Below are 27,860 nucleotides of genomic sequence, written 5' to 3'. Positions count from 1 at the left end.
TTAGATTTGGGGCAGATAAAGGACATCGCTCAGCTTTAGGCTTTCTACTTTGTGTGCAGTTGTTATTTTTCAGCCCTGCCAGTCCTTGCTGAGGTTTATAAGCCATTTTCATTTAGATTGAATTTGGACGTTTGCTGAGGTACGGCGCGTTGCCATAGTGGGGACCACGATCAGTCACGTCTCCCTGTGCTCGCAGAGGTGATGCCTGGGGAGGCGGGAAAGCGGTTTTGCTCTGCATTCGAAAGCATGGAGAGCTTCCCCAAGCTGTGCCTATCTATGTGCATATGTGCAACAGGCTAAACATAGTTTTCTCCGTAATCTGCCAATGTTGTTGTCGTCTACCCCCTGGCTGCTGCCAGGATGCGCTCTGCCCTAGGTTGAAGCACCCTTTCCTTTCATCATTAGAGAAAAAGCAGAGCCAGGTGGAAGTAAATCTCTACTCCTGCGTCTAGGATCGCACAAAACTGAAGCATCACACGACTGCTACAGTCTTTGCAGTGGTGAGGAAGATTAGTACTGGGCAGGGCCCTGGATTCTGCTAGAAAAAAGCAGCTTGTTTTTTATTGATCTCTAGCTGGCAAACACCATCTGCCTCACTTGTGCTGGGTGAATTTTTCAGCCTGATAGTCACAAGCGTTGGTAACAGATAAGAGGCTGACAGCTTGGGGAAGCCAGTGTCAGCCCTGGGCTTTTATAAAGCAAGGAAGGATGGAGTGGGATTGTTTGCATCCTGGTTTTGTCTGTGGCTTGCTGAGAGATGAATACACATGTATACACAAACACCCAAAACACTGCTGAGAGTCTCCTGTTGCTCCAAACAGTGTACCGCCTAAAAAAGTGTCCAACAGCAAATAAGGCAAGAAAAACAGATATCCGTCCCATTCAGTGCCTGCTGCCACGTCTCCAAATCAAAGATTTGGAAAGAGTGATGCTTGGAGCTCTCCTAATGCTGCAAATAGGCTCATAAATTATCTTCCTGCTGCTTCCTCCCTTCCATCCCTCTTTATCCTACCTAACTGTGCCAGAAAAACCCTGGAAAAGATGGAAGGGCAGAGCAGCCCCCTTAGTAGTGCCTGAGTCACCCAGACAGCACTTCCCACGGAGACCCTCCACGGGTGACGTCTTGGGACTGGCGTGCAGATGGCGGGATTGTCACCTTCAGCTTTCCAGCCTGAGGGTCGAGCGGTGATTAGTTGGCTGGAGGGGTTTCAACTCTTGCTGCCACACTGACGGCTCCAACTTCCCACTTGCGTGGAACTTTCTGCGATGGAGCCAGAAATGCATTGCACAGACGACTGCAGGTGTGTGCCGTCCCGCTCCTGGAGACAATAAAGCCCCAGGACCTGCAGGCAGCATTAGCCACTGATGGGCAAAGTCATCCAGACTAAATCCAGAAGCTCTGTCTCTCATTTCAAGTGGAGATGAGCACAGGCTGTCTGCTCAAACTCGTGTCTGGAACCGAAATCCCTGGATGAACGCCCCTTGGGCTCCTGTTTGGAGCTTCAGTGGGGGAGAGTACGGCTCTTGCCAGCCCAGTTGCAAAGAGAGAAAGGTAACTCTGGCTTCTCATGCTGCCAAGATGTTGCAGCACCAGGGGGATGCACGATTATTAGGGGTCTCTGCTTACTGTGGATCATACAGAAGACAGTGGAAGAATAATATGATTAGGGTCAGGGATGATTTAAAAGCCTGGGCAAGGCCAGGGTTATTCCTGCGGGTGGAAATTATTACAGTTCAGTGCAACTTGTTGGGAGATGAGGAGAGAGGCACTCAGTCCCTGGGAGATCAGCGGCCTCTGCCTGCAGCTGGGATACAAGCGGCAGCTTTTATTTTATGGTTTAACAGGGAATCTGTTCAATTAGAGTTTTTATTTAGAGGTGAAATCTTATCATGTTTGCCATAAGATGGAGAGGAATGCCAGAGGAGCGGGGACGCTGCGTCCCAGGCCATGTTGGTTACACCTCCTCCCCACCCCACGGCCTGGGAGCAGCTTGAATTGAGACTCCGTTGGGTTCCCTCAAGCACTGTGTGCCTTGGCTGGTTGCAGGACAGAGCTGCTGCTGTGAGGAGCGGCTAGCAGGCGGCATGGCTGAGGGAGCACTGGACACAGCCAGCTGTAAATGCAGACAAGAACAAGTTATGTCAGTGCCAGTTCCACTAGCTGTTTTTAAAGGCCTGGTTAGAAAGAACAGCTTGCTATTACTGCTGTCAAAAATGGATCGCTTCTGTAGTGTATGCAAGGAACTACTGGCATCCCAACTTACTGCTGTGCAATGCAAACTGTCTCCTGTGTCATCTGGGAATAAATCCTGACAGTCCTTCTGATGTGCCATTTATGTGACATCCAAGATGCGTCACCTATATGACTGTGGGCAGAAATAAGTTCCCAGACTTTGAAGTAAGCATATTTGGGGTCGTATGAAGAATACACCGAACTAAACACAGGTGGTGTTGTCTGGATTGAAAAATGAAACAAGGGATGAAGGCAAGCAGAACTTTTGCAGTGCCTTAATTTTAGCTTGGCATCTTGTGAACCTTAGATGATCTAGGGAAGATGCTCCAGGATGCAAGGGACAGGGAGCAGGGAGTGTCTAGGGACCTGTGCACCAGAAAAGGGAGGCTGGCTGATGTTGGTATTTGTGAGTGGATGTGCGCTAATGTGGCAGATGAGATTTAGTGATGACAAATGCAAAATAATGCATGCAGGAAAAACGAACTGTAATCATGCATTTACATTGATAGGTCCTAATTGCACTATTATCACTCACAGAAGAGCTCTTGGAGTTGTTGCAGAGAGTTCTCAGGAACAGCAGGGTGGTACTCAACTAGAGGAAGAAAGGCAAATTGAATATTATGAATGGGTAAGAAAAAATCAGGAAGCAGAAGTTAAACAGTTGTCGTGCCATCCCAGAGCTGTGGTGTGCCTACATCTCGCATGCTGAACAGTTGGGTCACCCCATCCCAGAAGGCTCTAGGCGACCTAGAAAAGGTACAAAGATGCATGCAACATCTTCCATAGGTGAAAAGAGGAAATACATTAGGACTCTTCGTTTCGGAAAAGGGATAGTGTAGAGATAGATGTGACAGAGCCTATAAAATCATGACTAGTATGGAGAAGGTGAATAGGGAATGATTGCTCACTAACCCTCATTATCAAAGAGCTACAGGTAATCAAATGAGATGGCTTTCAACTTGCTACTTGCTAAACAAAACGAATTCCAATGCCTTCTAGGGTCTGAGCTGGAAGACACCTGGGATTTCTCTAAGATACTAAAACTGGCAGTAGCGTGTGACCCAGGCAAAGTTGAAGAAAAGACCCTCAGGACCTAAGCGGATAAAAAAAATCACCTCAATAAATTAATTAGGAATATTTAGAGAGTCTACAAGTATTAGGAAAGTCAGATCAATAAAGACTCGTGCTCTTAGAGGCTATGGGAGTAGTATGAGAATTGACCTGAAGGAGGCTGGAGGAAAGACCTGTAGGTACTGAATGTGTAAAAGCTACAAAGAAGGATGGCAGAAGTGGACTTCTCTGCACTGTTACTGGAGTTGAGATTAAGGATAATTTAGGTATGGGCCTTAAAAATAACTGATAATTTAAAAGTAGCGCTTTGCTTGTTTTTCAACAAGTAGGATTATGTAAGAACAAATACGTGGGCTGAGACCAGGGTCTGTCCAGCTGCAGCTGGACTCCAGCAAATTTCCAGAACAGAGGAGAAACAGGACAGCTATATCCCACACTGCCGGATCCCTCATATTTTCCAGCCTCCGTAGGCTCCACTTTAATGAATGTAGGTATACGTGATGAGACAGACCTCATCAGTCTTATCAGTCTGAGAACATAGAAATAGGAATTCCTACAGGGAAAAGAGGAAACATGACTGTGGTTGAAATAACTGGATGGTCTGGATATGGGAACCACAGGAATGGGGTAAAATTCTGTAATACAAGATGCAGACCTGCAACTGTGGATTTATAAGATTGTTTGTCTCTAAACCAGGCACGTATTGCCAGCAACCAGTGAGGACCTCTTGAATCTATTTGTTCAGGCTTTGCCCTGCACGTTGTGTAGCCCCAAGAAAGGCAGAAGTGGTCCTACCCAAATCGAGAGCAGGCTTTCTAGCAAGGCTAAGGGAATATCAGCAAAAGGCACTGTGGGAATCTCTGCAGCTTGGTGAGAAGGATGGTGGTTCATGTTCATGAAAAAGTAACTGGGCTGAAACAGGTTTAGGGACAGCTCTGAGGCTGAATGGGGCAAAGAACAATCTGTGGCCTCTCCTTCTCCTCCTGGAAGGAATCGGGCTGCCCAGAGCCAGATGTCAGTGATTTAAAGGGGCAGATTTGACAAGGCAGAAAGGCCATCAGGGGTTTTATTTCAGGTGTCTGTTAGTTCTTTTGTTCATCAGAATAACCAGAAGCTATCCGGATGAGATGGTGTGCAAGCAGGTCGTACAGCTTCTCAGTCATACGAGTACAGTGATGATGGAGACCGCCTATAAGGAATTGTAAAAATGATTCCAAGTGATGGGGGTAGGAAATGGCAGGTAGATAAATGTAAAATAATATATATTGGAAAAATTAGTTTTTACTTTACATGCCCTGTAAGTGATGCTGAGGTAGTTATTATCACTCAGGAATGAAATGATGGAGTGAAGAGTTCTGTGAGTATGTGAGCTCTGTGCTCCCAGAGGCAAAAAGAAAAACCCTCAACAAACTGAAAACCCCAGCTGAAAATGAATGCTAGGGTTTGTTAGGAAAAGGAGAGAGAACAAACCAGAGAAAAATCCCAATCTCACTATATAAATACATTCTAAATAAATCTTGAGTGTGCAGCTGTACCTCCACCCCCTCTGCTGTACCTCAAAGGATGTAGAATGAGAAATGGTGCGGAGAAGGTAACAATAAAAAGAAACCAGATAACAACGATTACATCACTCGGTAAAAATAAAGATTGCAAGGACAATCAAAAGGCTTCTGCTTGAGGAATTATTGAATAGACTAAAGCTCTTCAACCTCAAAAGGAGACAGCAGAGGGGGTATCAAGGGCTTGAAATCATGAGCGGTATGGGGAAGGTGACATGAGCAGGATTGTTCGCTATTTTTCCACTGTGCAAACAGGTTTTAGCAATTGAAAAGGTCAGGCAGCGCATCAAAGGATGTACTTTTTTGACAGAAAGCATAGCTAAGCTGTGTATCTCCTGGCCGCAGGATGCTGTAGATGCCAAAAGGTTGGTTGGTATCCGCGGCAGCTTAGACTCAATCACGAAGGAAAAAGTCATCAGTGGCTATAAAGGACAAAGAAATACGCTCTGTTTCTGAAGGTCCTTAAACCTCCAGTCGCGGGAAGCTGACATTATGTCAGCAACTATTACCAGGTGCTCATTTGTGTAGTCTTCCCAAGTCATCCGCTAAGGGCTGCTGCCAGCGGACAGGGTGCCGAAGGAGGGGGACCTCAGGTCTGGCCGGTAGAGCTGTTCTGTGGTTGTGTGTTTCCGAGGGGAGCTAGAGCAGCTGCTTTTGCTTGGCCAAGCAGAGCACATTCCCTCGAAAATACTGGCTGTTTATAAAAAGCATCTGGAGGTGCACGTGAGGGCGAAAGGCTCTGGAGGTGCACGTGAGGGCGAAAGGATCTGGAGGTGCACGTGAAGGTGAAAGGATCTGGAGGTGCACGTGAGGGTGAAAGGCTCTGGAGGTGCACGTGAGGGCGAAAGGCTCTGGAGGTGCACGTGAAGGTGAAAGGATCTGGAGGTGCACGTGAGGGCGAAAGGATCTGGAGGTGCACGTGAGGGCGAAAGGCTCTGGAGGTGCACGTGAGGGTGAAAGGATCTGGAGGTGCACGTGAGGGCGAAAGGCTCTGGAGGTGCACGTGAGGGTGAAAGGATCTGGAGGTGCACGTGAAGGTGAAAGGATCTGGAGGTGCACGTGAAGGTGAAAGGAGAGCTCTTTGAGCTGGAGGACAGCGTCTGCATGAGAAGCGATGGCATAAACAGGCCAGCAGTAAGTCTGTGCTGGACATCAGAAGGTGGCTCCTCACCCTCAGATGGCAGCAGGATCCTACCAAAACCAGGACTTGGTCAAGTTGGAATGTGTGATGGTGGAGTTCAGTGAGGATGTGAAGGTGCCACCTTCCCATCCTGGGACCTGCGTTCCACATATCAGCTTAAGATGGCAAAATAACCCAGGTTAGGGGCAAAAGATATTCAAGGTGTTCATAAGGCTTACCACAGGGACTTGTGTCAGGGCTCCTGCTATTCAACATTTAACAGTGACCTGCAAGGAGACAGTGTCGTATTAGTCACACTTGCAGCACCCCTTATTTGGGGAGGTTCTCAAAAGAGAAGGATAGAGAGGAACTTTTAATAAAAATGGGAAGTATGAGAAATAACTTTTAGCTTATGTGGACTGTATGCTGAAGAATTAAAATAGAAAGTGCTGGTTGGCCCCGGTAACAGAGGAGTTAGGAGAGGGGATCTGTGCCTTACGTGGATTTTTCTAGGGCACCGTGACAACAGCAGAGTGATGGTGAGCTTAACCATGAGGTTTGGCATTCTCGATCTCAAATCCGTGAGGCCAACTTAAAACTGTTTAGGATATCTCTTTTAACCACAAGACTTCAGGGGCGAGGGACCAGTACCAATGGCCAAAGAAGTTGAGATGTAGAGATATCTTATTTTATAAGGAGATGCTGTACCCTTTTCAAAGCTGGTAAGCCCCCCGTTGGCCTGTTTGTACATTGGATGCTCATGAAAAATGTCCATGAGGAAGCGCTTTCCTTAAGGACAGAGCCTTAAGGGAAAGGAAAATGTGGACTGAAGGGGTCTGTGATCAAAATTCCATCTACCTGGGGTAATACTAAATTGTGTGCATGGGTTGTGGCTGTTGGAGAGGAGTGCTCTGTGTGAGAGAGGGTGTAACCAGGTGTGAATCTGTAGCATTAAGGCAATTACCAGCCCATGGGTGCATCACAAACCCTTATGCAGATATCTTTATGTGAATTCCTGCTGGGGACGTGACGGCTCCTTCCTTGATGATTTTAGAGGAGTTGTGGAGCAGACATCTGAGATTTGCAGCAGGACTAGTCTTTCATGGAATGGGACGGGGAGGTTAGCAAAGTAACTGTCGAATATTTCCCATCCTCAGGTTTTAAACTTTAGCAAATGACACCTGATATCAGGAACAAGGTATGGATGTGGCCAGATCCTGAGGTATTGCTTAAAGAACCACTGTGATGATCAATTTGACTTGGGAAATTGTAGGTTGGGGGACTTGCTTCTGAGAACGTGAGATGGGCTGAAGCTGTGAAGGAGTTCAAACAGCGACAGAGCACCTTGTGTGGAGATGTCTTGCTGATTACGGCCTTCGTCTCCTATCTGGGCTACTTCACCAAGAAATACCGACAAGACCTCCTGGATGGAATCTGGAAGCCGTATTTGCACCAGCTCAAAGTAAGCTCTGATTTCTCCGAAAAGCTGTTGTTACTGGAATTAACATGGCCATGAATCCTGATGTCCACAGGGGATCCCCCAAGTGAGGGGATCCTGCAAATGAGAGGCATCCCTGTGTCCCCGCCGAGATGGACGGAGGAGCAGGACATGGCAACACTTGATTTACTCCTCTCTGGGGAAGACGCTGTGGTGTCCTTGCTCCATGCAAGTGACCCAATTCCTCCATGTACTGAGGAAAATCCCCGATGCAGGAACCCAGACATGGAGCCCAGCACCAATGCTGTGCAGGTTTAACCCGGTGTCAGGGATGGCCTAGAAGGAGGGAGGTGGTACAGAGACGGAATTGCTTGGAGCGGGCAGAGCTCACTGCCAGGTCTCTAGCAGGCTTTGCAAAACTCCAGATGGTTCTTCATGCTGGACCCAAGCTCTGCTCATGCTGGCCAGGTCTCTCAGCTGGTTTTACCCATGTCTTGCTGTTTGGACCAGATGGAGACTGTTGTGCTTCAAACTTGTTTAATATTTCACTGATTTTTAAAAGGTCTTCTCATACATCAGTAAATGCGAGTGCACGGTCTCCTGCAGGATGAGCTTTTGCATGTCAGTACAGTAACTGGATGTTATAAATCTTGGGGAAATTCCAAGAAGCTTTTAAACAAGGTCGCAACGGGTCAGTGATGCCCAAATTAAAAAGCTGAGAAAATCGGCAAGTTCCTTAGGTCAAGAGAGGAAGAACTTCATTCTGCATTTCTTAATACTAAGCCAAACATTTAGTTAAGAAAGGCAATATTATTCCAAAAATTACCTGACTCTGTGCTTAGAAATTTCAAGGAAGCTCCTGTATATCTAATGGAAAAACGAAGGCCCATCCTGCTCAGGTGACTGGCACAGATAACTTTCTGGTTGTCATAGCCAGAAATGGCCTCCCATGTCAGAGAAGCGTTTCTGGAACTGTTAATACTGTTTTGCAACACAACAGCAGGCCTACAAGGGCATTAGTTATATTCTTCCAGTGTGACCCGAGCCTGCTCGGCTGGGCTGTGGCCCGTCGGGATGCTTAGTGCTCTGCAGGCAAAAATTCTTTGGGTTGCTTGCATAATTCATGTTCACTCACAACAGGATTGGGAAACACTTAATAATAATCAAAACTATCCTGTAGAATGGGAAGCGACTGATAAATGTGACTTGTCAGTCTTTAATTAAGCTAACTTTTCTTGGAATATTTTCCTTGCTCATCTCTGGAATGAGTTGCAAGTTGCACTCACTGCACACACTGGGAAGCGTTTCTCCTTTCCTCCCAGGTGCCAATCCCTGTGACTCCATCCCTCGATCCTCTGACCCTGCTGACAGATGATGCTGATGTAGCGGCTTGGCAGAACGAGGGCCTGCCAGCTGATCGGATGTCCACTGAAAATGCCACCATCCTCACCAACTGTGAGCGCTGGCCCCTCGTGGTGGATCCCCAGCTGCAGGTTATCAAATGGATCAAAACAAAGTATGGCGAAGACCTGCGAGTGATCCGAGTTGGGCAGAAGGGGTAAACATCAGCCTTATCACATAATAATACCTTTTATTGGTTATCTGCCCATCGTATGTGATGAACAGCGTATATTTAACTGCAACTATCTGAGCCAATTACATGGAGAAAACCCCTTAAATGTATTTGTGCATTAGCTGCTTATTCATTACCAAAATGATAGAGATTTTCCATTAAATAGAGGGTCTGTTTAGTGCTTGGCTCAGTTACCATAGAAAGTCCTCCGAAGCTGAGAATGGAGAGAGCTCCGTGCTGGAGGCTGAGCTACGCGTAGGACTATGGCATCCTCCGCTGGGCTTGTCTTACGTGGCGTGTCCTGACTCAGTTTCACCCAGGAGGGTGAGCAGGGCTTCCTACAGCTTGGGAGAGGAGAGAGGGCCTGGGCATGGAGGGCAGAAGCTGCCATGAGGGTCACCATGCCCTGAAGACCAGCTGGGCTAACTCCGCTCCCACGCTGGCACCACCTAGGATGTTCTCATTGTGGCACCCCGCGTTGATCTGGCTAAGTCTTTTCTGGGAAGGCTTTTGTGCTCCTGGATTTTATCTCCAGTCAGCACACAGGCTGATCTCCTCCAATCTCGGTTTGCACCTATTTCTGCCCACTGGATAGGAGTGCCAGCTGGGATGGATCAGACCCAAAGTCAAATCCCTGCTTAAGTATGAGTGCTGAGGTTATTTTTTCTTTTTTAATACAGAGCAAAGCATTGGCAACAGGCGAGAGTGACCCAAGCTTGGTGCTTGCAAATTCCTGTAGATTTGGAGAGGTGACTTGGTCTTGCCCAGGTTGTTTTGCTAGTGCCTCCTCTGCTTTCCTCATAGAAAATGACAAGAAGTTATTAGATTTGATCTTGTGTGGGATGAAAATACAGATCATTTTGCATTACAGCAAATTTCTGTTTCCTGGCCAGCTTGGTCATCGTGCCTTGTAGTTATTCAAGGCAGTCCGTGGAAAAGTAAGGATCCCAAAGGAGGCACCTAAATACAGACCTCCAGGACGGAACAAGAAGAATAGACCCTGTAACATCCATATGCTGCCATTACAGCTTGCTGTGCAAAGACGGCATCTCCCCCTCCCTCCCTGGCCACACACCAGTCTGACGGGTACCTAAGAGGGGAGTTTAGTGCTGTGATGTCTCAGGCCATTGGCTAAAAGCATCATTCACTTCCCTGTTACAGTAAATAAGTCAGTGTGCCATCACCTGGGAAATGGTGCTTCTTTGCTTTCAACTGCTTTAAGAGGTTTAAACCCACACCCCTCTCTCCTTCAGGAAAGGGCCATTTGAGCAGCTTTGGGTCAGCTGCTGTCATTCTCTCTGTTTCTTCATATAAAATATTTCTGGACTCAGAAAAATGGGGGCTGCTGATCAAGGATGGGGTTTGCGTTTTGTCAACGGTTTCCTTTAGGAAAGGTTGGGCCTAAAGGTCACTCTGAGCTTCTTGTCTTAGATCTTTCTATCACACCTTGACATCCCAAACTCTCTAGCTTAGACCAAGAACCTGGATTTTAACCAGTGGGGTTAGTTGGAGTGATTCAGCGCAACAGGGACGGTGTAACTGCGCCCGGAGCACCCTCACCGGCCGCCCAAGGCCCTTCTCTCCTCTTTGCAGAGAGTTGTGGGGAGTGCAGAGCAGCCCCGAAGGAGAGGGCACAAGCGCTTGACCCTGCCCTTCCGACACAAAACATCCCAGTGCAGAACATCCCCATTTCACATGTAGGCACTGGGCAAAAGGGCCCAATTCCCTCGTGAGGAAAGGAGCTGTCCTACACGTGATCCCAAATGCTGGGCAAAACTGAGCTGAAACCTGCTCTTGGTCCTTGCTTTTATGCAAGATTAACTGTACCAGGGGGGTTTTGGGGAAACAAAGTATTTGCTAGAAATACCTCCAAGCTGTCCCATCTTTGTTCACTGATGCCCATGCTCTTTTCCTGGGAAAGAAGGCACCGTTATTATCACTTGCCCTTGGGATGTCTGAGACGTGATTCTCCTTGTTGGTCAGCCGAGACTCTGCCAGTGCCATTTGTGCACCATCTTACCCCTCTATCTGTCTCCCAACTGCTGGCACGTGCACGTGGCTGCCATCGCGGTGTGGAGCACCCCTCTGTCCCCCTCGCCTCCTCCTTGCTGCAGAGCATCACACCCAGCCTCGCAGCGGCACGCACCAATGCTGTTTCCCACAGGTATTTGGACACAATGGAACGAGCCCTGGCTGCGGGAGAACTGGTTTTGATTGAAAACCTGGAGGAATCCGTGGATCCAGTGTTGGGGCCGTTACTGGGGCGAGAAACAATCAAGAAAGGAAGGTGAGCTTCGGGGAGGCTTAATGACATGTGGGACTGGGCTCTTTGTGCTCTTGTGCTTTCTGTTCCTGACCTCAGATTGTGGGTGTTCGTATACAGCAGCACTACCACCCTGCCTTCAGAAGTGACAGCATTTTAAATCAGGCAATTACAGGTAATTTAGTCATAGGAGAGCTTTGAAATAAACCTAGGTTTTTCATTTTGTTGGACAGTGTCATTCAAACCTCATGTAAAAGAGAGACCTGTAATTCTCCCTTTGTACAGTGACCTTGGTGTCTGTAATTGGCTATTCTGACACTGAATCATTACCAAAATAGCTATTGCTGTTGTGAAGAAAAAGTAACCTTGAATTTTAGCAAACACTGCGCACCACTTAGGAATACAGCTACAGGTTTAAGCATTAAGAATATATAAGTATTTCTTAATGAGGTCAAGTTCTTCATGGCAGCTGCTGGTCACCCTCCAGCTGAGAGGAGGTCAGTGGGAAGGGTGGCGAGGGAGTTCACTTCTCCCTTCTTTCTGTACGTAAAGTAAAATAAGCACATATTTATTGTGTGCTCAAATAATGGCATCAAATAAAACCTCGTGCTCAGAGCTGAACTTGATTCAGGGACTCTTTTGATGTCGTTTCGCTGACTTTCGCCGAGTGGAGTTGTCTGCCTTTAGAAGGATGCGCGTCGTTTGGGCTTTTCAAAGTCTCTGCTGGCGGCAGCTTTGCTGCTCGTGGGAGCCCGGCACGGGCTGACCTCTGTGCCTGCTGCAGTGCCTCGCAGCGCGGCCCTGCGCTTGCCTTTGGGCAGTAAATAACAAAAAGCCTTTTAAGCTTTGCCTTTCACGTTCCTTAAGTTCTTTGAGGATCATTTACTTACTTGCCTAAAATATCCTAGGATGATGTCAACTGCTGGGAAAGGCAAACTGTCTGGAAAGTTTGCAGGGGAAAACATAATGAGCAGGGTGGTTGGTTGTGGGGTCAGGTGCAGGCTGGAGGGGAAGGATCATTTCAGAGGGAATGATGGTCCCAGTGAAGGGGATTGAAACGTTAGAACACCGAGACGGGCGTGCAGCAGAGATGGTGGGACTCCTGAGTCCCCTAGAGTGAAAAACACAGTCACCCGCTTTTGGGACTGTATGTCTCTGCTCTCCAAACTCCCTGTGAGATCATGTGTTTCCTAAGAAAGAGAAAATAAGTCATAAATCAAATAAAAGGTCTGTGGGTTTCGTGTTTTCCAGGACATGAGCCCAGACCCCACATATAGATGCCAGTGGTCCCAGAGCAAGAAGGGTTTTTGGAGTCAGGGTTCTCAGCACTGTTTCTGGGTGCTGCTGTGAGTTGTGCGTACTGTGTGATTTCTCTCAGCCTCACGGTCACAGCTGTAAAAGCAATCTAGGTGGCCAAGAGGGCACCGGTGAGCTGATGTTTGACTGGGAAGTGTATTCAAATTCCTGCGATAACACCACTGTTCCCATAACAGTCCAGCTGCATCCCTGCAGGCATTTCCAGTTTCTTTTTTCCTCTAGTTCCCACGGGCTTTGTTAAACTTGGGTTCAGAGTATGTCGATTCCTGGGGTCTCTGTAAGTTTTAGACTTGATGTCAGAAATGCAGAACAGGAGAAGGCTGGGGATTCCTGAGTGATGTTACCTCCCAGGAACGGCAACCGTCCGCGCTCCTAACCTGGCACCACTGCTCAAGCTCAGTGCGACCAAAGTCGGCCAGGTCTGAACCAACAGATTAGGCAATTTTAGCTGTGGCTAATTAAAATCTCAGTGCTGAGAGGCTTTTCCTCCATGTAACTCCACCTTCAGGTAGAACACTGCCTCTGTAAAAAGCAAGGAGGGTTCATGGCTGAACTGCCCATCCCACTGCTGGTAAATGAGAGCCTTCTCAAATAGGATCCAAAATTCAGGGGCAACGGTCTGGGGTTTGCATCCTAAATCAGAAGTGATTCAGGTGTGTCCAACTTTAAATATGTTTTGCTTTAATAGTGATTTCTGTGTGGAGGGCACAAAGTCCCATGCTGGTAGATACCATTGACTCATACCACCATTTGTCTTTGGGTGAAACGTACTGGAAGAGATGGGCGCTCGTGCTCATTTTGCTCTAATTTCAGGTACATTAAGATTGGGGACAAGGAGTGTGTCTTCAACCCTGCTTTCCGTCTCATCCTCCACACAAAGCTGGCAAACCCCCATTTCCAACCTGAGCTGCAGGCGCAGTGCACCCTCATCAACTTCACCGTCACACGAGACGGCTTGGAGGACCAGCTTCTCGCGGCCGTGGTCAACATGGAGAGGCCTGACTTGGAAGAGCTTAAGGTCAGTATCTGGGAATTTACACTGGGAGCAAGTATAAATAATAATAACAACAACATTATTGATAATATAATTTATTATTGTAATTTTAAAAAATAGCATTTTGTGTGCAAGGTGGCAGAGATTGCCGAGTTCATCGTAAAATAATGAGATTTCCCTTGAATGACAAACATTGGGGAATATTTTTCTTCAGGCTGTTGTTTTCTTGGTATTTTGGGAATACTGAAACTGCTACATCAAATTTTTTCTCAAAAAAAGTGGCTAAGAAACTCTTCCTACTCCTCTTGGAAATGGAAACTGAGATTCTCATTACATCAGATTTTTCTGGACTTCACAGATATAATTTTGGAGGTAGGATTAATCTCACTTAATTTCAGGCATTTATGGTATAGGATTTTCACTGAAAATATTGTGAGGCTGGTAATGAAATTCTTCTGTTCTGGCTTTTCCTCCCACTCGTTTATAACAGGTCAAAATGTTCTCTGGCTCTTAATAAGTATGGCTTCACTTTCAAAATAATTTTTTTAAGAAAATCCTTTGTTCTAATGGCACATTTAAGAAGGTAACCAATATGTATAATACTAAATATTTACTAAGAGTGGGAATAAATTTACTGCACATGTTCTGTCAGGCCAGGACAGTTTTGTGATAAACTTTTCATTTAATGAGGTTCTAAAGGATGTTGGCTGTGCAGCCTTAGTGATGCATTTAGCTTTAACCAGGCTCATGTGCTAATGAGCCAAAAGATGGCATCAAAAATACATAACAAACCAATTTAATGTGTAAGCCGTGGCAGTCTCATGGTCCCAGCGAGAGACCCAGAGCCTCTTCCTCAGGCACCCGACGCGCACGCTCAGCGCCGGGCTGCAAATGCTACAAACAGCCGCTTTCCTTTGCTGACCTGAACTGGAGGGGGCTGGGGGTGACCGTGGCTGGCACAGGGGTGTCGTTAACTGCCCTTGTGTCAAGGACTGCTCCTCTTAGCCTCTGCAGCATCGCTGTTGATGGATGCTGTCTCCATAAGAACAACAAATTCAGTATCATGTCCAGTCAACACATCCGCCATTAGGCTCTGAATATTAGTAACTCGACATCAGCAACGCTTCCCTCACATGCTGTAAAAGAACTGTGTATCAGAAAATAGTGAGAATGATGTGAATTAGGGATTGCATCTTTTGAAGTGCCCACTTTTTCAGGGCGTGCGTGTTGCAGAAGAAGGAGGTTGGGCACAGGCCCCCCAGGTCAAGAAGGGCAGGGAGCTGCTGGAGAGAGGCCAGCGCAGAGCTGCCAAGGGGATCAGGGGCTGGAGCATCTCCCTTGTGAGGAAAGGCTGAGAGACCTGGGCTTGTTCAGCCTGGAGAAGAGAAGCCTGAGGGGGGTCTCATCAATGCCTATAAATACCTGAAGGGTGGGTGTCAGGGGGATGGGGCCGGGCTCTTTTCAGTGGTGCCCAACGCCAGGCCAAGGGGCCACGGGCACAAGCTGGAACACGGGAAGCTCCCCCTGAACATGAGGACAAACCCCTTTGCTGTGGGGTGCCAGAGCAGGGGCACAGGCTGCCCAGAGAGGCTGTGGGGTCCCTTCCCTGGAGACATTCACCCCCCGCCTGGACGTGGCCCTGTGCCCCTGCTCTGGGGGTGCCTGCTCACGCAGGGGTGGGACGGGGTGAGCTCCAGAGGGCCCTTCCAACCCCTGCCGTTCTGGGATTCTGTGAAATGCATCCCCAGGTGCCAGCTATGCCCCTGGCTGTGGGGATGTGGGGCTGTAATCTCACTTCAGAAAGCACTAAGCAGATTCAGATTGGTGTGGGATGTAATTTTCTTTTTCTTTAAGTATATTTAAGACCTTTTTCTCTATATTGTCACAGCAAGATAATACCAGAGCCCACTATCCTTCCTTTCCTTCTCATCTACTTCCCCGCTGCTAAAGTCCTGATGCCCCAGCATATACCAGGGAGGAGAAAACCAGCCTGGTATTCAAGGTGTTCTGCTGGATGGGGAACAGTCAGTCAATCAAAAAAATCTCACCCCTGCTGGGATAAAAGCAGAGACTTTTGTCTCCTTCGATGCGGTGAAGGGCGCGGGCAATGGCTGCAGGTGCACTGACCGCTGCGGGTGAGTGCTGGCCCGGGGCTCACTACCTTCTTCTGCCCTGAGTCTATTCACTGCTGTGAAAAAACCCACTAGGGTGTTGTCTGATAGCTGGGGGGAGCTCTTGGAAAACACAGGTTTGAATCTTTGGGTTCCCCAAAGAAGAGGTCCCTTCTCTAGGTGTGCTTTAATCTACCTTCTCTACCCTGGGACAAAAGGCACAGGCATTTGGCGTCTGGGGGAGGTTGAGGGCTCTGCCTGCGGGCACGTGGAGGTGACGCCTACAGCACCGCACAGCACTTACGGAGCTCAAAATCCTGTTATGGGCAAAGATGGAGCACACCTTATAAGTGTAACCCAGAATTTATCATTAATAGCCTAATCAAAATTCATCAAGCAGCTATTATAAATCCAATTACGATAACACTAACATTTTTAAAATGTTTTCTCAACACAGCCCGTTTCCATAATCTTTTTCTTCATTGTTTCCCAGTTATTTGGTCTTTCTGTTCCTTCCCATCTTTGAAGCTATCCTTATATGACTCACAGGGTGGCACCCCTCTTTCAACGGGTGTTCAGAACCTGACCCCACAGTTGCGCTCTACAATATTTTGGTTCTAGAGAGAGATAGGTCTGTTCAGAACAACTACGTGCTCCAGCTCTAAATTAAGGCCAGGCTAAAATGGGTTAAGGCAGTAGTGACCTACCTGTGAGACAGTCACAGCTCAGAGAAGCTGAAACCAGTTTAGGACAAGACAAGCAAAGCCAAGTCCTGAGACCTTCCCTCCCAAGTCAGTACAAACCCTCTGGCCTTTAACTAGTCTTCACAGTTTCCTTTTGCAAGGTGACTGGTCCATGTGCTGGTGGCGCTGCCTCTGGTCCACGTAGTCTTAACCAAGGCTGGTTTCAAGTATCTCCCTCCTTCACCAGACTTCACTGTCTGGACTGACTTGTCTCAAATGGCATTTGCTTCAAATTCATCATCTGTTTAGTGCTGAGAACAGCCTTAGGCAGCTGCGTTGCAAGCTGTAGGTGGATAAGCCATGAGTTAGGGTTCTGCCTTGCTGATTCAGTAGGTGAAGTGAAAGTCCCTGCACTTTTAGGCTGTGATGTGTTGAGGTGGTACTTCAGGAAGGAAGGTCTTCTGCAGAAGTGGACTGAAAATGCAGGGACTTTTTTTTCCTCTGGTTTGTGATGTCAAAACAATACAATAAAACCAGGAGAAAGGACAAGGAGAGGCAGGTGGCTGCTGTGGCTGAGCTATGAAGGGGTTGGTAGTGAATCCTGCAAAACTGCCCTGTAGATCTGGTGAACTTTCTTTTTTTTTTTAAGGAATGAAATTTCGAAGGCTCTCAGAGCAACCTGTTTCCCAGAAGCAGTGCTGTTATATATCAACTGTGAAATAACAGATAATGAGCTCCACTGCAGACATAAGAAATGATGACCTTGCTACTGCGGAAAACAATAGCATGATAAAGCTGCAACAGATGCAGGCTGTTGCAGAGAGTACGGCATTGTACGCACTTCTAAGGGTGCGTTTCAGAAATTGCGTGGTGATTACAGGCTATTGGAGCAAAAATCCCATACATCCTCATTAATTACTCCAGGGCTTACAGTCCATGGTCTGGAATAATCGCTTGCAAAATGTCATTTTTCAAGGCATGCTATGCCTGAATGACAGGAACGCACAAAATGAGCCATGTTAGTTTTCTGTTTCAAGACTTGTAAAATATTTACCACCATGGGCAAATTCCCGTGCGTAATGCCTACAGAACAGGCCTTTAAAAACAGCCACTTATAGCTGAAATACCAATGAAAGGCATGCTTCGGTGCACACTCTGCTGAACACTTGGGTTGACATTAACATGGTATGAATGTGTGTGCAGCAAGTGTATGAAATTTCAGCCCAAACGTTGAAAGACTTATTAATGAAAGAGTTAGTTAATCTGTTCGAAAATCTCTGACAACGGAGCAAATACTGCTGGCTCCCTTATGTGTTGTGGGACAGGAAGAGACATAGGGTCACATCTCCCATTTCTGGGGCTCTTTCAGACCCTGTAGGCGGTTGGAAGGTGTGGGTATGTTTTCCAAAAACTGCCTTTGGATCATTAAACCACTTGGGTTATGACACTGAACCCGTCATGTGCCCATCACCGTGCCCCAGAACTTGTCTCAATTCCAGGTGAACCAGCTACTCCACGGAGCTGGTTATTTTTTGCAGGGCTACGAAACGCTCTTTTGTAAGTTAGTCAAATTTCATGGGTTTGTCACTTGATTACAGTCTGAGGACTTAAAGCTCTGTGTCACACAGTAGTGTTTTACGTACCAGGGTGTCAGTGATTGACTTAATCTATGTAGAGACTAGTCACCAGGCTTACGTCTATCATGTCTCCCCTATCCTGCAAAAGAGTAATCGCTGGTTTTCACTGAGGTGGACAGGCCACCTATACTTAACCCAGGAAAAGAACATGTATAATTTTATATATGTCTGATAAATAGCAGCATCCAAATCAGATGCACAGTTTTCCTACAGGGTGTTTTCTGCGATAACACTAAAAATAGATGTTTGCTATAGGACCATATAGTGGAAGAACGTGATATGCCTGAAATCCAGGAAAGATGCCATTTCCTTGAGCAAACACACAGAATAGGGCAATCACTTTTCATGAGAGAAAGCCTATTCTGGAGGATCCGTTCAAAAAGGAGCTGGATGAGAGTCTTTGTTTCTACACTGAACAGCATTAATGACCGGGTATTTCTGCAGAAGAGAGAGAAATGGAACAAGTGTCTGGGGAGAACAGAGGGGGCATTTTGCAGAATTTGGAAGAATTTGCACCATAGTTCGGAATATCTGCCCCTGAGGCAAGAGGTGGTTGTTACTGGTCTGTATCTGCTTAGCCACCTTTTTGCTGAGCTTGCAAATCCTTTGGCAGGCGGGCTTTGTCTTTGCATGTACAGCTTCCAGCACAGTAAGCCACTTGTCCAGCGAGATCTCGAGGCCAGAATACAAACAGGAGCAGCAATCAGGTGAGGCTGAGACGTTGCCTGAGATGTGTTGTGCTCATCTCTGGACCTAAGTGACCTTCCTGTTGTTTTTACCATCAGTTTTTAACCCCGTGGCCCTCATTGCTGGTGTGACTGGGGTTGGTGTGTAGTGGCAAGTGCAGAGTTCCCCAGGAGTGGTGAGAAGCAGCAGGGACTATCCAGGCTGACTTGAGCTCAGTAAACAGACACGTATTTCTAAGACATCAGTCTGCATCAGGAGAGGTTTAGATTGGCTATTAGGAAAGATTTCTTCACTGCAAGAGTGGTCAGGCACCGACACAGGCTGCCCTGAGAGGTGGGGGAGTCACCATCCCTGGGGGTGATCAAAAACCCTTTAGACATGGCACTTCAGGACATGGTTTAGGAGACATGGTAGTGATGGTTTGGTGGTTGGACTTGATGATTTTAGAGGTCTTTTCCAGCCTTAATGATTCTGTGATTCTAAGGCAGAGATGCAGTTTGTATGTTTGAGGTGGGAGATGAAGGACTTTTCCTCCTGATTTGTTTCAACCCTTTTAATACATTCCTAGTGAAAGGGCTCAGTTCTCGTGGTACTTTCTGTACTGTTCAAGGTTTCTCTGAGTTGATGGCTTGTTGGACATGGAGTGATCCCCAGAGCTCTGCCCATGCCCCAGAGTCACAGAGAGTAGGAGTAAGCAATGTTGGACTTTGGCAGTTATCAGTTCAAAGCCTGTGCCCGTGTGAAGGTGCTTAATCCTTATTTTACCACGTGGTTTGTAGCTATAACTTTTTGGATTTATTGTTTGCAGTCAGATCTCACAAAGCAACAGAATGGATTCAAAATCACCTTGAAAACATTAGAGGACAACTTGCTCTCTCGGTTGTCATCAGCATCTGGAAACTTCCTGGGAGACACAACGTTGGTGGAGAACTTGGAGATCACCAAACAGACAGCTGCAGAAATTGAAGAGAAGGTACAAAACCAGCGATAGCCTAGAGAAAAGCATGTGTGTGATGTTATCTTTAAGGATTTCAGGGTGGAACGTAACTTCTTCATTCTGCCTCTCTCTGCCTCTTCTGCTGAGTAGAGAATAGAAAGTGGTATAAATAGAAGTGCTCTCCATTCTGGACAGCTTCAGGCTATTGAGTTCTTTGGAGCTTTTGTATGTTAAATGGCCTATTTAAGACCAAGAGAAAACGTGAGTGCCTGATGTAAAGACAATAAAATTTACACACTGTATCAAGGCAGCTTTAAACTGTTCCAGCGTAATCCTAAATACATCAGACTTCCTCAATTAAACTGGATTTTAGTACTGACCAGGGACTGGAATCTGTCGAGTTTGCGATCTCGAGTAAATCTGCAAGAACATGGGTATTTCATATCCTTCCATTCCTTAGAGTATAAATCAATGTTTGTATTAGCCGTGCAGTGTCAGCATTGCCACCTACCCAGTTCACCTTGCTGGCTAGATGGGGTTGGTTAAATCCACAGTGGTTTTCCCCTCCCACTGAGGAAACTTGGGAAGTGTGGTTGCCATGCCAGGATTGCGATAGGACTCCTTTATGGCCATTCTCAACTGCTTCCCTCTGCAGTTGTCCCATCTTCACAGCCCACACTTGTCCTCCTCCAGCCCACTGGTCCATGAAACCTGGATAAATTACCCACGTGCTGGGGTCAGGCTAGAACTGCCTTTCACTTCCCAGCGCTGTAGCCCCAATGACCAAGGAGTTACGTGATCCTCCACATTAAAAATAGGAATTATTTCTGCTAGCTATTCATGGTACATCAGGCACATTCAGCTCCCTAAGAAGGGTTTGCTTGAACCCCCAAAGGGGATGTTGAAGGGATGTTTTGACCTGGCAAGCTTGGCATCTCCTTCTTGAAGTAGGTGTTCTTGAAGTGCTTCATTTTCTAAACAAGTTGTGATTGTAAAGCTGGTCACTGCCAGCTCTGTGGCAACAGGGATGAATTTTGGTGTTTGCACCTGGTTTTTATGAGCTTCGTACCCAGAAAGCTGTCTCAGGGCCCCCTTAGAGGTCTGTGTCTCTTACCCTTACTCTGATCTTGAGCTGTCTACCCACAGAAAAGTGTTCAGCCAACATTTTCCCTTCCTATGGAAGTCCTCCCTGTTCTATTTATGGAAAGCAACTGCCTTCCCCACTTCTGGCTTTTATTTTACTAGATTTATTAATCATTTTGGGGATGGGACATCTAAAAGTTAGTTGCCTAAGTCTAAGCTAGACTCTGGGCTCCCTTTATAATCAGTGGAGATTCATGGGTGCTGCCAGAAGGGGGACTCATCTGATGGAGACAGGTGATTCATGGCCAGTGGAGACGATTGTTTCTGCAGTAGATGTTGAAGCTGCTCTTTGGGGGACTCAGATATTACAGTCCATCCCTGTTCATGGGGACCTGCAGACAGGCTAATCCCACAGATCCCAACACGTGTTGGTCACACACAACAGGTTAAGGCTCAGACCATGGTTCGTTGGGAAGGTTAGGTGTGTCCCAGCCAGCAGTGCTCACACCAGCTCAGTCACGGCAGAGGGAGACCCAGCGGTGTGCGCGTCGGTGGGAGCCGTCATGCCCTGCTGGCTTGTACAACGTGTGCTGAGCCCTTTTCCGCCACATCCCCATTGCATGGTTTGCTGAGCAGCTGGATCCGCACTGGCTCAGCAGCATGTGGCTGTGTTGCGAGACACTTACGACTGTACATAGCCAAAGCCTAAAATAATCCCAAGAGGCTTGAGAATGTCACTTTGTGCTGCTTAAGTGGAATGAAGGAATGAACAGGACTGAGACGATAATGGGGTGATGTAGCTGCCAAACAGATTTTCACCATGTCCATCGCAGCAGCTATGCAGACACCTGGCTGGCAAAAGAGGGGTGCGTTAAATGCTGGTGAGGAAAGGCAGCAAATAACCTTTATAAATTAGGAGTTCTCAGCCTTGGGGGAAGCCATCTTGAGCGCAGCACTAAGTCTGTTCAGCCCTGTGTTATTAATGACCTGCACAGGAGGGGGGCAATTAACAGGAGAAACTCATTGATGAGAAAAACAACTCCAGTTAGTAAAGAGCAGGGATCCTAGTGAGACGCCTGGAGGGGGCTTCGGAAAACAAAAGGATTGGGCAACGGGGTGGTAAATGCAGTTAAATGGGGAATATGCCAGAGGAAGGGGGATGCTGGGAGTGGGTGGCTCAAGCCTGGCTGCCCCCTGGCTCGGTGAGCAGGGGCTGGTCCCTGCGGTGGTCACATGTGGGTTGCCCACTGCTTTGCCTGACATCTCTGTGGCAGATGTCGACCCTCCCCTGGGCTGCGTACTCAATTCACAGAGATGTTCTCACAGTAATTTTGTTCTGCGTTTTCCTCCCAGGTCCAGCAGTCTAAGGTGACAGAAGCCAAGATTAATGAGGCCAGAGAACACTACAGGCCTGCTGCTGCGCGGGGCTCTCTGCTGTACTTCACCATGAACGACCTCCATGCCATCCATCCCATGTACCAGTTCTCCCTGAAGGTACTGTCCCCATGAGCCGTGGGCCATGGCAGGGCTGCGGGAGGTAGTGCCGCTGCTTCTCTCTTACTCAGGTTTGAAGTCATCATATTGGGCCTCTCGGGGATATTTGCACTCCCAGACAAAAAGGAGATCTAACCTAAACCATTCCGCTGACATGGTTTTATGGAAGTTTCCTGTAATTTATTTCTTTATATGTCTACGTACCATACTCTTACCTTCTGTTGCAGTAGTGTTTAGTGCTTGTTGGGAAAGATTTGTCCAAAACTCGCTGCAAACGCTGAGCAGAGCGTGTTCATTGCTGCCCTCAGCGGAGGAAGCAGTTTCAGCAGCACCTGCAGAGACCTGGTGAGGAATGGTCTGAATGCCAAAAGAAGAGGTCCCTCCGTGTTGAGTACTGAGCATGGGCCAGGGTCACTACTCGGCTCTGAATTTGCCAGTCGGCACACCGCAGGTGGTCAGATTGGGGCCTTAATTAGTTTTTCTTTCCTTTGCTTGGTTTCTTTCTAAGCAGTTGAAGTCTTGTGGAAAGACAGTCTGACTTAGCGATGCATTAGCACCCTTTAATACTAAAAATCCGGGAAGTTGCTTTGCAAAGAAAAACCTTACAAGCCATTTGTTCTGTCTTCCATATTCGCAGCCTTGGCCTGGCAGAACAAGATGAGCAATGGATTTAAAGGATATCATATGGGGAAAGAGCCAACAAAGTACTTTTTTCTATGCATTTTATATATTTATGCACAGAGATTTTGCACCGCATTTGGAGTCACTTGCTCCGTCAGTTAATCTTTTCTTTATATTTACGTTGGTTCTGTATCTGTGATGTCATCAGGGTCATAATGCCTGTGCAGATATTTCATCAGTTAACAGGAATTGCCGCAGCCCTTAACAATTACCCAAGGCCTTGAAGTTTAAACAGTCCTGAATCCAAATGACGCAATATTAAAACACTGCATCACTCCCTAAACACAGCCCTGTCCCACCGAGACCACATCACCAGGGGTTGCTTGCCACCTTCTGTACAAAAGGCAAGTCATTCCTACGTCCAGCTCTACAATGCAAGAAGGGTCCCAAGCAGCTGGGCTGTCAGGAGCTTGGATGCTTCCTACATCGCAGTTCCAAAAGCCTTTCAGGTGGTCAGCAGCACGGTGTGAAATGTAACTTTGGGTTAGTGTCGGTGTATGGTTGGTGTGAAGGAACAGGCAGTATGTGCACGACTTGAACACTCAGCGCCTTTTGGTATGGGCCCGCACACAAACTTATCTGCGGTCTGGAAGAGTCCTCTGGAGGGCTGCGCTTCTGCTCTTCTCGCAGTGGTGTGTGGCCATCAGACAGCCAGGCAAGCCTACAGCCTGAAATGTCCTTAGACTAGAAGTCCAGAAGGGATTCATGGGTGTGTTGCAGTGTGGCCGCTGGCAGTCTCGGCTACAGGCACGCTCATGGTCTGGTGTGATCACCCCAATGGGAGCATGCTGGGAGAGCGGCTGCTTCTTGCCCTGTGCTCTTAAATGTAGAAGAGACATAGCCGAAGGGGCTGCGCTCCAAAGGCCTTGCTACTTCTCTTCTTGTCTAAATAGACCGCCCTTTCCTGCACAGCAAGTGTAGTGCTGTAGTACATGGCCGTGTTACATGGAGAACTTCGAATGAAGTCCCTCCGTTACAGAACGTTCCCACCTGGAGCTGTTCTCACCAGGACACTTGGAGAACGTTTCCAAAATGACAGGTTGATCTCAATGTAATTGTCACTACTCATAGTGATGGGGCTGAACTGTCCCACTTGCCATGTGGCAGCAGAGCCCAGTGGGAAGCCAGGAGCTTTCGTGGGAATGAGACCATGGTAATGTTTTCCGAGTTTCTCGACTATCTTCAGGACACCAGCGCTTCTCTTTGTGGCAGCCGTGAATAGGCTGAGACTCCACTTGCCAGGAGGAGCTAGATCTTTAGAACGAAATATATGACCAGTAGGAAATTTGTATGTCATGTCTTGGCTTCATGTTTGGGCATCACTTAATCAGTTGTTTTCTGTTCCTTGATTGGTGGGAAGAGAGGTTTCTTTCAAGCCAACCCCTCTATCTTTGAAACTGTTTAGGCAGGCGTCCCCTCTTTTTGTGCCCTGTATGTGCTGCCCAACGCACTGGAGAAGTTTGGGTCCCTGAGGAGCTTCTAAGGACCTGCTGCAGTAACAGTGAAAGTGCAGACAATCATTGCCTTGGCAGAGTAGTCTCAATAGGTCTGGCCAGTGGAGACCAAGGGCCTTTCAGGGTATTTATCAAAGAGTTCCAGTTTTAATGTCTTAATAAGTGGAAGACCATTTTTTTTATCATAGGAGGAAGGTATTTTGGGGGTTGGAGGATTAAATGAGATGGCATCCTAGTCTAGAAGTTCTTCCAAATTATTTCTTACCTTGACAAGTGACCTGGAAAAAGTAACTGAGAAGAAAATTCAGTATGTTGAGCCTCATCCACAAAGAAGTTTTCTTTTTGATATCTACGACTCCTATGTTGAAATAATTTTACCAGGAAAATGTACAGAGTATCTTTTGTGCAAGGGTGCCCTTTGATTCATTCCTTACACATACATAATAGATACAGGAGTTTCTGAGGTTTCACCTTTAATCTATGTCTTCTGTATTTTGTTTGTTTTATATTTTCCAGTTAATATTAGCAATGTGTATAAATACATAGAAAATTATTGGGTGAAATGTTTTTATCTAATAAATTTTGATGACAGATCATAAAACGTTGTGTAAAGATGCACAGAGATGATTTTAAAATACTTACCCCACAGCTAGAAGCCCATTATAATTTAGAGCACACGAAGTTTATATCCTACTCTGCAGCATGTTTCAACACAATTTAAAGAAATGTTAAGCAGGAAAATGCATTCTGTAATTATTCAATAATGCATTAGGTATCAAAGTTACTTTAATTTGTTGAGGCATCATTTTTCCTTTGTAGAACCCTAAAAACAATGCTGCCAACACAGTCATGACTTGCCCAGTCGGTGTTATTAATTTGCATCGGCCTGGTTATCTCCTATGAGCTGGGACCCGGCGTCTGGAGCCTTTGCATTGCTAATCAGGACTTAGGCTTTTTTTATCTTTTCCAGTTGTGTTTGATAATTTGCTAATGGGTTTTCTTTGGACGGCTCTGAACGTTTTTTGCCTTCTCTCATTTAGATCAAAAATGGGGTTACAAGAATCCTCGGTATCTTATATAACAGCATTGCTCTCGATGCACGCGCCCGTCCCCGAAGGGACTCTACTGACCGGTTAATCCCACTTCCACAAGATGAAGCCCTACCTGCCCTTCTCATCTAGTCCTTTGCTGAATCCAGACAGTAAAATACCCGTGGGCCTTTTTTTAAATTATTATTATTATTATTTAGGGGAATTGCTTTTTTCTAGGTTGAAACATCTGTGAAATGGGAGGTGTGCTTCCCTCTGGGAATGCTGCTATATTTTGACTCAACATTTGCAGCGAAAGTGGACTGTGTAATGCCTGTGAGAGCACGCATGTGGTCAGAGAAATGTTTCCTATACCCATTGTGTCTCAGTTCAGTCAGCCTGTCTCTGCACTACTTTCTCAAGCCCGAGAGAGAGCAGTGTCACAGGGGATGTCATCCCTGCCTGGCTGTACGTTCCTGAGAAAGCAGCTAACAGCAGGCAGAGGGTCTGGTGTCTAGAAGTGCTCCCCGCCTCCTGGAGCTGGTGGGCCACATTGCTGGGCAGATGGGGATGCTTCGTTTGTGGCCCCAGGGATGCAGTATCTGGGTTGGCTTCACTTATTACAGCACTTCAGGCGATACCCAGACATGCAAAAACCATCTAGAACCCACTGGTGTCCTTCTGTGCCTCCCCATGTAGGCGTTCAGCATCGTGTTTCAGAAAGCCATTGAGAGGGCACCTCCCGATGAGAGCCTCGCTGTGCGCGTGCTGAACCTCATCGACAGCATTACCTTCTCTGTGTTCCAGTACACAACCCGGGGGCTGTTTGAGTGCGATAAATTGACCTACACCGCTCAAGTTACCTTCCAGGTAAACATCACCATTTCGTGCAATTTGTATGCAATGATTTATTTTACAGGCAAAGATATTGGCATGCCGAGAAAGCGCAAACTGTCACAGCTGTGGCCTTCAGCATCACAGCAGCAAATACAAGGGTTGGGGAACCGATTTTCTTCTCTGCCTCTCTTGCTGATAACAGTCACAGACGCTGTGTTAGATTTGCATTATGCTGACAAATGGTTGCCTGAGAGAGTAATACCTGCTTGCAGGACCGGAAAAAAAAGGGCAAAGTAAGCTGGTCTTGAAGGCTTATTGGTCTTATCCAAAAGAAACACTTGCTACATAGCTGCTGTCTTTTGTCTAGTATGTTAGTATAATTTTTAGCCTATGATTTGAGCAAGGAGACTGTTGTATTTCCCTGTTCTGAAATTAGATTCAATCAATAAGTAGCGCTTGGCATGAAGTGTGAAGTTGTTGTTAAGTTTGTGCAGTGAATGACTGTGTAAATGGCCTGATGTGTAGAATGCAAATAGGAACCAAGTCTGAACTGCTGGAACACTGTGCAGGTCTAGTTAACCTCGATCCAGTGATTGCCATGGGTTTTTTTTAATTCTACATAAGAAAATACTATGTGTAAAAAGTGAAAGTAAGTATATAGATACACACACACATACATATATTAAAAATGGACTATAACAATATATCTTTAGTTAATAAATTGCCTGTGTATAAAAAGTCGGCTTGTATTTTGCAATGTCAGCCTAAATCCTGACCCAAAGGACACCTACATTTTCTAATATATCTCTCTAAATAAAGTATTTAAGTAGCACACACTGTGCTTGTAACTACACTAAGCATTAAAAATAGTTAATGGGTCATTTTAAGCTGTCGGGAAAACCAGCGTGCACAATTTCAGTGTGTGGAGGCAGCTGGGTGATGAGGCACAGGATTCTCCCATACAAAGAAGCAGTTGGCTCTTGGACTGAGCACCTCGTTACCACCAGTGGTGGAAGAGGTGCCCGGCACACTGCAGATGCCATTGCCCCTAGGCAATAATGAGATTGAGGATCTGTGACAGGGAAACAACAAACTCACTGCTCCAGCACTGCTCTTTTTCCACCCAGAATTGGTGTTCAGGGTTGTGAAGTTTGTCCCTGAGATTGCAGAAATCAGGCAGCGTGCTTGGAGCAGGGCCCCAGCTGGGCTCATGAACATGTATGGCTTTCCAGAACTACCTCAAACCTTGCTCTGGCGGTCTTCCTCCGTGTATTCCCAAAAAGCCACCAGCAGTGGTAAAACGCTGGTAGTAGCTGAACATCCCGGGTGCTCTGCAGTGTTTGAGACCTCAGGGACCTGCTTATTCTCTTGGTGCATGTGCCATAAGGGGCTTGTTGGTTGGTTGGTTTGGGTTTTATTGTTGCTGTTGTTTGTTTTTCAAAACACTCGAAGTGTGTCTCCACTTACTTTCAAAATCGAACAAGGGAGTGAGCGATGGCTGAGGCCTTGGCAGCATGCCCTAGGGGTGCACGCTCTTGTCCCTTTCAAGAAAGTTATCTGTTCTCTAGCTGCCGATATCAAGCGCAGGGACCTGCAGCACACCCCGCAGCCTGTGTCTGCTGGCAGGGGCTTCTCAGCGTGCTACCTATGAACCTGGATC

At 46.9% G+C, this 27,860-nt stretch overlaps 1 protein-coding gene across 1 annotated transcript in view; it reads left to right on the top strand.

Moving 5' to 3' along the window:
* LOC104047038 (dynein axonemal heavy chain 9) overlaps positions 1-27,860 on the top strand; it is a 143,710-nt gene that overhangs the window by 48,438 nt on the left and 67,412 nt on the right. The window contains exons 14-20 of the mRNA XM_064466991.1: positions 7,257-7,445; positions 8,744-8,979; positions 11,159-11,281; positions 13,388-13,592; positions 19,495-19,659; positions 22,060-22,200; positions 26,063-26,233. Of these exons, the coding sequence (XP_064323061.1) occupies positions 7,257-7,445; positions 8,744-8,979; positions 11,159-11,281; positions 13,388-13,592; positions 19,495-19,659; positions 22,060-22,200; positions 26,063-26,233 (1,230 nt within the window). The remainder of the gene's footprint in view (positions 1-7,256; positions 7,446-8,743; positions 8,980-11,158; positions 11,282-13,387; positions 13,593-19,494; positions 19,660-22,059; positions 22,201-26,062; positions 26,234-27,860) is intronic.

This window comes from Phalacrocorax carbo, chromosome 16 (assembly GCF_963921805.1).
Source record: "Phalacrocorax carbo chromosome 16, bPhaCar2.1, whole genome shotgun sequence".
NCBI classification, from domain to species: Eukaryota; Metazoa; Chordata; class Aves; order Suliformes; family Phalacrocoracidae; genus Phalacrocorax; species Phalacrocorax carbo.
Note: the sequence above shows the minus strand (reverse complement) of the source record. Positions and strands in the feature narration are given on the sequence as shown.